The following is a 12,522-nucleotide window of genomic DNA, read 5'->3' on the forward strand; positions in this document are numbered from 1 at the left end:
TTGTTCCTAAAAATGCAATGTTTGTTTTATTTGTAATGTTTAATTCGCTTCACAGCAAATATTTGTTATTCTCTCTACACATTTCTACATTTCTAATATAACCCATCCTCCCAAAAAATTTGTACTTTAAACTGCTTTCTGGTTATTTCATTACAAGTCAGACAAAACATGTAAAAAATTGTCTTTTCACCGTAAAAAGTTTTAAATATACAGCCATACAAGAGTGTAATTTTCAGAAAAAATGTCTGCTCACAAGTTCAGTGAAATGTAGAGTGTTCACATGGCCATTATTTGGTTTCGAATGATTGACAGCCGTATAACAGTGAGAAAGCCTGTTAATATTCTACGATATAAACCAATATCAGCACGAATGAGTGTGTATCATGCATTACGTCTCGCGGATTACAATTGAACATTTTGATTATTTGCATGTTATATTTGAGATGAGAGGGGAAAAAGATCAGACAAATTATTGATATTGTAAGGAATGGTTTTAAACTTGCCAGACATTGATTTATATCTGCAGGGTCTCTGCATATTGCCCTATTTTTGTAGGAATAAGTTGAATTTATCCCATGCTTCTGTATGATTGTTTGGAAAACCAAATCTGAAGAATTCTAGAATAATTGTTGCTTAAATTGCCTGGAAATATCCTACAAAACTTAAATCATTTCTATCAAGAATAAGAGTACATGTAGTTTGAAACATTTTTATAAAACAATTGAAATGATTGCTGTTATTTAAGCTTTGTCTGTAAATATGGAGTAGGAAGCAGAAAAAGTCATTAATGAATCCCTTGCAAAAAGGTAATTCTTTAAGATAAGATTTATGGTATTTTAAAGTCAACAAAAAAGCAAAGAAAACAATGCTTAAGACAGAGTACTGGAAAAAGAAAAGATTTTTAAAATGGAAATTTGTTTGTTTCATTTACAGTTGTCGCTTTGTGCTTGGAGGTAAGCACGGCAGATTGAAGTTCGGGCCACCACCAGGTCACTCTCCAGCAATAGAATCCCTGCTACCGAAGGAGAAGCTAAAAATAGAACCATGTTTCTATTTTGGAGATGTACAGAAGAACATTGTCAGTGGTCCAACAGAGATACTGGATTATGCACCTTTTGTTCCAGTACCAGTTGAAACTGCTAATGTAAGAAAGTTTTTTGTAGACAAAAAGCACTTATTCAGGTTTTTCTTTTTGTTCATTGATCTGTGATAATGTTTCTTATAAGACTTTTAATTTGTAAAAGATGATTCATGTTTTGGAGATTTTTTTTTATGTAAATGTAAAAAGATTAGCTTTAAAATACAAATTTTCCTTATATCTAATGTTAAGAAGTTGTGAAACTAATTAAGCAGGAGGTGATATACAACAGTCATAAAAATATCAGTTATCATTATAAAAAAAATCACAACATTATAATATATGAATGTATAATTTGATATTATTTGACATAGTTCTCTGTCTGCCCATTTGATCCTTGAGCGAGGCAAACTTTCTCTGTGACAATTGATCTATGACATATGAGTCTATAGGTCATTTTTCTCTGATTGCTGAAATTGTTGGATTAGTAGTTGGTCACTTGTGGAGAAATTGATTTACACATACATGTAATTAGATATGAATGTTTTACATCTTTGGTGGCATGATCTTTATATAAGTATTAATATTACACATACAACTTGACATTATAGGTGCAACTGCCTATTTACATTGAAAGTGTGCGTGACAAGTTGGCTGAAAACTTGCACGAGGTATGGACAATGAACAAGATAGATCAAGGCTGGTCATGGGGAGATACCCGAGACGACAGACACAAGAAAAACCCAAGTCTTACAACGTTTGAAAAGATCCCACACTCCGAGAAGAAATATGTTGTCACAGTCTCTTTTGAGACTTTGAGGTCAGACTGATTTGAGCCGCGTCATGACAAAACCAACATAATGGGTTTGCGACCAGCATGGATCCAGACCAGTCCGCGCATCCGTGCAGTCTGATCAGGATCCATGCTGTTCGCTATCAGTTTGTATACTTGTTATAGGGTCTGTAAGCGAACAGCATGGATCCTGATCAGACTGCGCGGATGAGCAGGCTGGCCTGGATCCGTGCTGGTCGCAAACGCATTATGTTGGTTTTGTCATGACACGGCTCATTTATTTTTTAGTCTTTTCCTTAGAATTTTTCTTACTGATGCAAGAGTTTTAGATAATGTTTGCTTCTCTGTTGTCAGAAAAAATTGTCTAGACTCATACCTAAAAGATTTATGAGAAGTACATTATGTAACAGGAGTTTTGTTTTTAGTTTTTTGCTCAGACTTTTCATATGAAACTTAAATGGAACAATTAGTGCATTATGCAAGAGATTTTCTATAAATTATTTAGAGTAGAGGATTTAATAAAGAAATTCTTTGTTACAGAACATTGCTAGCACTTGGATATCATGTTTCCATGGAGATCAAGGAACAAAAGACAAACAGAATGAAGACAATCAAGTTAGGAAACAAGTGAGTCAGATATTTGTTGGTATGACCATAAATCTCTAATGGTGTATAACTTGAGGAATTCTGTGTAATTGTTTATCTCTCTTAACCTGCCTAATGTTTTAGATGGTCTTGTCCCACTTTATTAATTTTTGTGATATCAAGATGAAAATTTGAAGTCAGCCAACAGTACAGAGCCTGGTTTGACAGCATAGGTGAGCAGGTGACCTGGCTTGAAACTGGTGCCAAAAGCTTATCACTTTAGTTGCGGCAGGTCAATGCTAACTGATGATAACTTGTTTTACCGCCAATATAAACCCATTTAAATCTGCACATTCATGTGATTTGAAGATTGGTGTTGCTTACTTCCTGTAGCATTTTCATTCAGCATTGTTGAACACAAGAAAGTTTTCATTCATTCTTTGGCAAGTCCACCAAGCAAGTTAAATAGGGTGAGATAAAATTTAAAGAGGTTGCAAATGAAGTGACAAGTGACATTTAATTAATTTGAATTTGTGAGATTTAGAACTTTTATTCACATCTATTTTTTCAGCTACTTGCAAGGGAATGGCTATAAGCCGTCTCCTCTAGACCTGTCAGGTATTGAACTGGACGAGAAAATGAATGAACTTGTTGAACTCCTGGCAGAGAATACTCACAATGTCTGGGCTAAAGACAGGATCAAACATGGTTGGACATACGGTCTCTATGAGGTAATTCTTCCAGAACATAACTTTGATGCTTAAACGTTATAAAAAGTAAAGTGGTTTTTTTTTTTCATCAAATTTGTTGGATGGACCAATGATATACATGTATAATTATCTCATAGAATTTGTAGAATACTCAATAATAAACTTTTATTTAGTTTATGTTACTTCTAATGTTTACATGCTTGAATATTGAAGTTTGGTAAAGTAACTTTTATTGAGTTTAGTTGTTTGTCATGCACGTGTGTACACCATATTCAAAACGGTATAATGTCTTTGTATCAAAATGAGGTTTCTTCTTTCTTATTTTGATGAAAGAAAGTATAATTTGGATGAAAATAATAATTTTTATTTTAAATAACTGATAAAGTTAGGAATTGTTGAATATTTGTTACAGGATTCTGTGAACAAGAGAAGTCCACATCTAGTGCCTTACAACAAAGTTGAGGAACATATCAAGAGGGCTAATAGGTGAGTAGGTTTGTTATATTGTAACACTATAGACTTGCTTGTTTGTTTGAGGGGTGAGCAGAATAAAAAAAATAATATTAAAATATAGCGATTTACATGTAGATTCACTTTCCAGGCAAACACAAGGGTTTATAGAGACATATTTAAAATGTAGTTAAAGAACGCAAATTAAGATCACAAAAAGTTCCTTTCATGAATGGCGAATTGAGAAAATCAATCTATAAAAAACAGCAACTAAGAAATTGCTATTTCAAAAACCGTAATAACAAAAACTGGGAAAAATTCCGCAAACAAAGAAATTTGGTCACAAAACTAAAAAGAGAGTCAATGGAAAAATATTTCTTTGAAAGGTGTAATGAAGGTCCAAAATCTAGCCACTTTTGGCCAACAATTAAACCGTTTTTGACATCAAAATCTACAGCAAAATCTGACAGCAAAATTAATTTAATGAAAATGAGACCCTAATATCAGACCAAAAGGAAATAAGTAATATTCTGAATGATTTTTATGTGAATATTGCTTGTGATATTGGTATAAAAACTGATGCTGATATTGATGAAACACATCCTAGCATAACACAAATATCTAAAAATCATCCATCAATAGATACTTTTCAATTTGCTCCAGTGAGCACTGATCAAACTTTTAAATTATTGAAAAGTTTAAATTCAAAAAAGGCCATTGGTGTGGACAGCCTACCACCAAAGATAATTAAAGCAGGTGCGTATGCCCTGACAAATCCTATAACTTCGCTTATTAATAAAAGCTTTCAAACCTCTCAATTTCCACAAGCTTTAAAACTAGCACAAGTTAAACCTCTGTTCAAAAAGGATGATCCTTTCCAAAAGAAAAATTACAGGCCTGTCAGCATCTTACCTACCATTTCAAAAGTTTTTGAAAAATCTATTAGTGCTCAACTTAACTTACATTTTGAAAACATTTTTCATGACTTTCTATCAGCATTCCGTAGAAATTTTGGCTGTCAGACAACATTACTGCGCCTCATTGAAGATTGGAAGAGAGCATTAGATAGAAATGAATATGTAGCTGCCATACTCATGGATCTGTCTAAGGCTTTTGACTGTCTTCCGCATGACCTGATTATTCTTAAACTTAAGGCCTATGGTCTGTCTGATGCCTCTGCTAATCTCATGCAAAGTTATTTGTTTAAAAGACAGCAACAAGTAAAACTAGGTACAATCTGTAGTGAGTGGAATGAAATAAACAAAGGTGTTCCACAAGGGTCAATTCTTGGTCCCCTCTTATTTAACATTTTCTTAAATGATATATTTTATTTCATTAAAAAGGGTTCTGTTTATAATTATGCAGACGACAATACCCTCTCATTTAATCATATTAATGTGGAAACTCTCAAAAGCACAATACAAGATGAAAGTGTTGTCATGATTAAATGGTTTGAAGACAATCTTATGCAAGCAAACCCTGAGAAGTTTCAGGCTATATGTATAGGCAAACAAACCTGTAAAAATGTGTCTAAATTCCAGATTCTTGATGCCACTATTCCTTGTGAATCTCATGTAAAACTTCTAGGTATTGAAATAGATTCCCTATTAAATTTTGATATTCATATCTCAAATGTTTGTAAAAAGTCAGCAAGACAAATAAATGTATTAACCAGACTATGTCCTCTACTTAAAGATCCTGTAACACATTTTTTTCATGGATTTATTTCATAAATATGATGCTGAAATTAAGATTTGTCAATATTGTAAGTTCCAATAAGCATTATTTATAAAGATATTACCGAATTAAACATTTCATGTAAATAAAGGGAGGTAATTAGAAATTTATTTTGTATAAATTCTAAGTCAAATTTTCCAATAAGAAATGAATGCATATAATTTATTGATTAAAATATAATGTGCACAAATATTTGCAGTACACATTTTACATATTCCTCGATGTTTGAAAATTGTTTTATTTGCATTATTATATACATATATAATTTTTTGCAAGTGTGGTAAACAGACAGTAACAATATCAATCACAAAACATACAGGATCTTTAATCTGGATGCAAAAATTCTTATATACAAAAGTTTTATCAGATCCAACTTTAATTTCTGCCCTTTAGTCTGGCATTTTTGTAGTAAGGACAATACAAACAAGTTGGAAAAACTTCAATATAGAGCTCTGAAAATTGTTTTTAATGACTATTCATCAAGTTATGAAGATCTGCTTAAACTGACTAATATGTCTTCACTCCATATCAGTAGAATTAAACAACTCGCTATTGAAGTTTTTAAATGTCTTAACAGCATTTTCCTAAGTATGTTCAAGAACTTGTTAATGTGCGTTCATCAAATTATAATTTTAGATACCAAAAAACTTTAGATGTACCTAAAGTACGCACAACCAATTATGGTAAAAAGAGTTTTCGCTTTGAAGCATCTAAAATCTGGAATAGTTTATCTAATGATCTAAGATGTACATCTGACTTAAATGAGTTTAAACGACTAATTGAGACATGGAGTAATGACAAGTGTGCCTGCTCTATGTGCATCTAATCGTTTATGTTCTATTTTACTTGATTCCTGTTTTTTGCTTGTAAATAAATTTAGTCTTTTCCTTGAATTATGTACTATGTATCTGTATATATGTAAAACCCTGTTAATAGATATGACTATATTTTCATTGTAAATGCTCAGATTTCATTACAATGACTATATAAATTAATTGTATGTATTTTTATCTTATGGTGTCTGTTTGTTTTTGTTTTCTTTGTTTCTTATTATTATTTTCTATATTTTGTTCATGTCGGATACAAGCTTAAAGCTTATGTTTTGTACTGTTAATCATAACCGACTATAAATAAAGTTTGTCTTACTGTCTTACTGTCTTACTAGTAGGTCATTAAGACATCCCAGGTCTCTGTAAGGTAAAGTAAAAGTAATGGTGTGGAATAAATGGAACAAGAGATTTTTTTTCAGTACTTTAAATGTAACAAACATATGTGATATATTTCATTAGGGATTCTGCTGCTCAAACTGTCAAGACAATTTTGGCATATGGTTACACCTTGGAGCCTCCCACTAGCGAGCTGGGGGAAACATCTGGGCATCTGTCAGGTAAGTCCTGTCAAACTAGGTAATCTTTTCATTAAATTCTTAAGACTAAAATCTTTGATGTTGTTTATTTTTCATGTGCAGTGATATTGCCAATTTTGAAATTTTTCTTTCAAAGTCTTTGGTTTACAATATCTAACAAATTATAACATATTTAATACAGATACATTTTGTAGGTTGTTGTTTTAACAGTGATTTGATATAACATATCTTGAAGTGTTGCCATCGTATCGCATGGCGTGCTTAGTCTATAGATGTCTCTTCATATTTTTTTGGTTTATTGCCGTTATTTTGTGTAAATTATCATTTTGTATTGGTACATTTGATGTTATAAATTTAAGAACAACGACATATGATGTTGGTATAAGTGCAATGACATATGATGTTAATTTAAGTTAAATGACATAAAATTATGATGTTTTTTAACTACATTGGCAAGTATTATATCTTTTGTAAATTCCTACAAAATGTTGATAAAATGATAATATTCTGAAAATTAGATCTCTGAAAAACACACTGATTCAGCTCATTAAGGTACTGGTAAAACATTGGTTAAATGCATCTTTAAAAAATTAGACTGAGCAGGGCAAGCACTATTACATAACAGGTTTCACACCACCGCTGATTTATTTGATTTATTATCTAAGAATTTAAAATTTATTTCTTGTTAATACAAGTGATAATTAATTGGTTTAACTATAATATTATCATCTTTATCTCAAGTATAAAAATTATATTCTTAATACATTTTGTGTTTAAATATGTCAGTATTATTATGTCTAATAAATTATGCATTTTGATTAATTTGAATTAATATTACTTATAAGATATTGTAAAACCTTTGTTTAATGTTGTCTGTGTCTGTGCTATTAAATGTAATAATTTATGTAATAAATTTATTGTTAAGTTTGTTTTTGTATAACTATACTTACTAAGGTGATATGACATGGTACAAACTTTCTTTAATGCTTTATAATATAGAAATAATATGTTGAGTTTATAATTAAGGTATTCCATCCGTGTTTGATAAGATAATTGGCAAATGTTATCTACAGATAATACAGTATGCTTGGGTAGATAACAAGCCTTGCTAAATGGATAATCATACATAATGCTAAAAAAAAGGTAAAAATGATCATTGATAAAGCAACAAACCTTGTTTTAATGGATGGAATATCAAAAGAATATAATTTTATGTAAAAATGTTAGGAAATAGATTTGCATGATGTAAGGTTATGAGATTTTGTGTGTTTTATACTGGCATATAGCTGGCTATTAGCATATTAGTAAGCTGTAGTAGTATAGAAACGCTATTTTGCTACTATATATATGTATATGCATATATTTGATATATACAGGTGAACATGTTATAGATTGTTACAATCATGGTTGATATGGAGAAGAAAGTAGACCCCCTATGTAGATTTACCAGGTCATAAGTCATATGTTACAGTAAAAAATCAGTAAGGGAGGTTGATAACTACCTTAAACATTTAGGCTGCTAGCGGTGAAGGTTAAATGATTTTTTTAAATGGATTTTTAGTGCATTAAGGCCTTTGATATGTAAACATTTTTGGCTTGCCCTAAAATTGTCTCACTTACTGTTTTCTTTTGGACATTTGTTTATTCATTTATGTTTGATATTTGGTAAAACATCAAATAATCTTGTGGGTGAAAGGATTATCAAAAAGTGGAGAATTTCTTTTCAATTTTTTTTTTAAAACAAAAATGTTACCATTAAAAACCAACTCCAGAGCTATCCAAATTGATATACATGTAATATGTTTTGCTCTGTATATTATCATTGACATGACATTGTAGTCTATCTTTCAATTCAATAAGTGATAACAAGGGATGGAGGAATATGGGCTTATGACCTGGTATGTGTTCTCATTTTTTGTCTTGCTTAAAATATAAGAAGTATTTTTCATTTTTTTCAAGGAAGCAAACTAGAAAACCATTTGGTTATCCATGGCTTAGCTAAAGGTAGGCTTAACTCCTATATTATTTTATAATTTTATTATTTTTTTTAACAAATTTATTAATTATTGAGATTTTTATATATTATATAATATTTTTTAACAAATTACAAACCAATTTTCATTTTATTTTAACTATGCAGTAACTCGCTTCTCTCAGAAATTTTGTATAAATAAGAATCATATACATTTGTATTGGTGAGTTGTTGAATTAATTGTCCGTCTTCAATTTTCATATCAGCTTTTTTTGATTAATTTACATATTTTTTCAATTTACTTCAAAACATAAATTTTTTCATATTGGTAAATGAGTACCAATTTTTGGAGAGAAAAAAAAACAAACAAAATTTTGTTAAAATGTTATTAAATCTCGTACATTTTGAGATCTTTTTAATTGATATTGTGTTAAGATAAAGACAGCATTCGTTTTGATGCCTGCTGGATTTGCAGTTTTTGATTTATCATTTTGTGTAGTAAAACAGAACTATATGCATTGAGTGAGAATGAACTACTTTTTTCTTGATAACCCCTATCATACATTTATTTCTAGTTTTACCCCAACCTTCATCTTTTGCATTATAACATACATGTGAAAACACAAGATCCTAACTTATTTCATTAAGTTTCATATTTGATAACTTAGATAACATGACCTTTTTAGTGTTTGAATATTTACATTTAGATTTATAATTAAACTTTCTTTCTACAGCATTTTTACAAAATCCAAGGTCATACACTGGGAAGAGACATATTTTGTGTAAAATCTTTTTTTTGTGCTTTTGTGCAAAAGTCATGACTTCTTTCATCAATTAATAAAATAAAGAAAATTAAAAGATTTTAAAAAAATAACCCACTGTTTTAAAGGCTTAATTTTATCAATGAGAAGATTATCTTTCAAATGAAAATATTTTTTTTTCACGTTTTAGTAAATTTTGGTCAACCATTACCATGTTACCATTACCATTCTATGATACATCCTTTACAAAATGTTGACAGCATTCAGGGTATTTCTTCTTTATTGTCTTGATAAATTTCATTCCATAGCATTTACACAGTCCAGTGTGATAATTCAGCTGATTTTGACATATTGCTTTACGCAGAATGTGTGTATGCATGGTGGAATTTTTAACACTACTTGTTACTATAAATAGTTGTGTATTAAATTATGTTGTTACTCCTATCAGCTGACAAGACAAGAGAAGAAATCCTGAAGAAAACGCGTACATACAGAGCACAGCTTAACAATGCTGTGAATACTGGGAAATGGTGAGCTTTACATTTCATTGGAAATTTGCATAAACTAATCTAACTTTGCATATTTTCTAATCAATCAATCGTCAGTAGGGAGGAAATAATCTATCATTGTCACTTTACATTAAAAAAAAGCTTATAGACCTATTGACATGGGATCGAGAATGCATGCTTTTATAGCATATTTCTGATCATAGTTTAGAATTAAAGTTTAAAAAAACACATTTTCTTGTATCTGAACAGATTTCATGCTTAGAGATAATATACATGTGTAATATTATATATTCCATTAAGTGATGAATTACAATTTACATGTATAATTATATGCAAAAATATCCACCATGCTAGAATTGTATTGGTATTTGGTTTTATCGAGAGTTTTTGATTGGTACTAGTCATAATTTGTACTTGATTACAGGTACTATGAGGTAGAGGTCATGACCCCTGGGTATGTCAAGGTCGGCTGGGCACAGGAGACAGCAGATCCCTCCACTGAAATCGGTCTGGATGGTCGCTCATTTGCTTTTGATGGACTCTGTGTATGTATATAGAAACTGTTCTAGTGCTCACATTGTGATGAAAACACACCTATGTCACACATTGAGTCATGTCAACTTGTATATCTGCACATCTGACAAAACTCTTTTGTGTTAGATTTGTTGATAAATAATAGCTTTTTATTATATTAGAACTCCTTGGTAACAAAATGAAATGCCAACTTCCTTAAGGTGTTTTTTGTTATTGGAAATAAAAAAATCTAAAAAAAAAATCTCATTTGTGGTAAGAAGAATTAAAATTTAAAGCCAGTATTATTTGAAAGTTAATATTCTTATAGCATAGGACACTGACATTGTTATGATTGTCCCAAAACAGTTAAAAAATACACAGTAAAACTGATGCCAGCTCATTTATTAGTACATCTATGGATGTTGTCCCTTCAAATTTGAGTAAAACTGCATTGTATTATACAGTATACCACTATGTGAATTTTGAAAATGATTATCATTTTTGGTCCCAACAATGACCATATATTTTTTAGGACTGAGTGTATTTTTTCAAAAAATCTTCTAGAATTTTCTTTTCAATACATATAATCAATTATTTTTCACTTAATTATATACATGTATGTGAAATGAATGTACATGTATATATGAGTGAATTGTTGTTCAAATCAGGGTCGTAAATGGAACATGGGTGCTGAGTTTTATGGAAAGACCTGGCAGACGGGAGATGTTGTTGGATGTATGCTTGATCTTCATGACAAAACAATTAGTAAGATTTCCAATTATCTACTACTAGAAAAGTCATAAAAAACCTTTATTATTGTTTTTATGTTTATGTTCCTAAAAAATTTCTTTTTTTTTCTTTTTTTCTTCTTGAGTTTAATATGGGAAAAAATATCAATTTTTAAAATACAATGTAGTAGTTGTTACATAATCATAAAAAATATTACATATTAACAGAGGATATGCAAATTATTTTGCTTGTAACTATAGTTTTCTAATTACTTGGCTAAATGCTGGACACATGATAAAATTAATTCATGAAAATTTTACTTAAATGTATGGCATTTCAACTAAATATACATATATGTGAATTTAAAGTAAACTGAATTATGTGAATTTGTCCAAATGTAACTGAAATTTAAAGTAGACTGCATTATGTTAATTATACCCCCGCACAACAAAGTTGTAAGGGGGGTATACTGGAATCAGCTTGTCCGGCCGTCCGGCTGTCCGTCCGGCTGTCCGTCGGTTTTTTCTTGTCCGCCCAATAACTTAAGATTCCTTTGACCCTTAGTCTTCATATTTGGCATGGAGGTTAGTCATGATTAGTAGATGACCCTTATTGATTTTGAGGTCACTTGGTCAAAGGTCAAGGTCACAGGGGCCTTGACTTCAAAAAGCTTGTCCGCCCAATAACTTAAGATTCCTTTGACCTACAGTGGTCATATTTGGCATGGAGGTTAGTCATGATTAGTAGATGACCCCTATTGATTTTGAGGTCACCAGGTCAAAGGTCAAGGTCACAGGGGCCTTGACTTCAAAAAGCTTGTCCGCCCAATAACTTAAGAATCCTTTGACCCACAGTCTTCATATCTGGAATGGGGGTTAGATGACCCCTCTAAATTTTGATGTCACTGGATCAAAGGTCAAGGTCACAGGGACCTTGACATTAAACAGCTTGTCTGCCCAAAAACCTAAAAATCCTTTGACCCACAGTTTTCTTATTTGACATGTAGGTTGGTCATGATGAGTAGATGACCCCTATTGATTTTGAGGTCACCAGGTCAAAGGTCAAGGTCACAGGGGCCTTGACTTCAAAAAGCTTGTCCGCCCAATAACTTAAGATTCCTTTGACCCATAGTCTTCATATTTGGCATTGAGGTTAGTCATGATTAGTAGATGACCCCTATTGACTTTGAGGTCACCAGGTCAAAGGTCAAGGTCACAGGGGCCTTGACTTCAAAAAGCTTGTCCGCCCAATAACTTAAGATTCCTTTGACCCCCAGTCTTCATATTTGGCATGGAGGCTAGTCATGATAAGTAGATGAC

General features: G+C 31.3%; 1 protein-coding gene across 8 annotated transcripts in view; it reads left to right on the forward strand.

The window, feature by feature from the left end:
- LOC132729300 (ryanodine receptor-like) overlaps positions 1-12,522 on the forward strand; it is a 173,573-nt gene that overhangs the window by 51,959 nt on the left and 109,092 nt on the right. For 7 of the 8 annotated variants that reach the window (XM_060715028.1, XM_060715026.1, XM_060715030.1 and 4 more), the window contains exons 19-28: positions 934-1,144; positions 1,690-1,898; positions 2,412-2,498; positions 3,028-3,187; positions 3,579-3,652; positions 6,643-6,740; positions 8,679-8,723; positions 9,901-9,982; positions 10,386-10,506; positions 11,143-11,239. In XM_060715028.1, the coding sequence (XP_060571011.1) occupies positions 934-1,144; positions 1,690-1,898; positions 2,412-2,498; positions 3,028-3,187; positions 3,579-3,652; positions 6,643-6,740; positions 8,679-8,723; positions 9,901-9,982; positions 10,386-10,506; positions 11,143-11,239 (1,184 nt within the window). The remainder of the gene's footprint in view (positions 1-933; positions 1,145-1,689; positions 1,899-2,411; positions 2,499-3,027; positions 3,188-3,578; positions 3,653-6,642; positions 6,741-8,678; positions 8,724-9,900; positions 9,983-10,385; positions 10,507-11,142; positions 11,240-12,522) is intronic. The other variant, XM_060715031.1, reaches the window with a different exon arrangement.

This window comes from Ruditapes philippinarum, unplaced genomic scaffold, assembly GCF_026571515.1.
Source record: "Ruditapes philippinarum isolate M1 unplaced genomic scaffold, ASM2657151v2 ctg17_1_1_1_1, whole genome shotgun sequence".
NCBI lineage: Eukaryota > Metazoa > Mollusca > Bivalvia > Venerida > Veneridae > Ruditapes > Ruditapes philippinarum.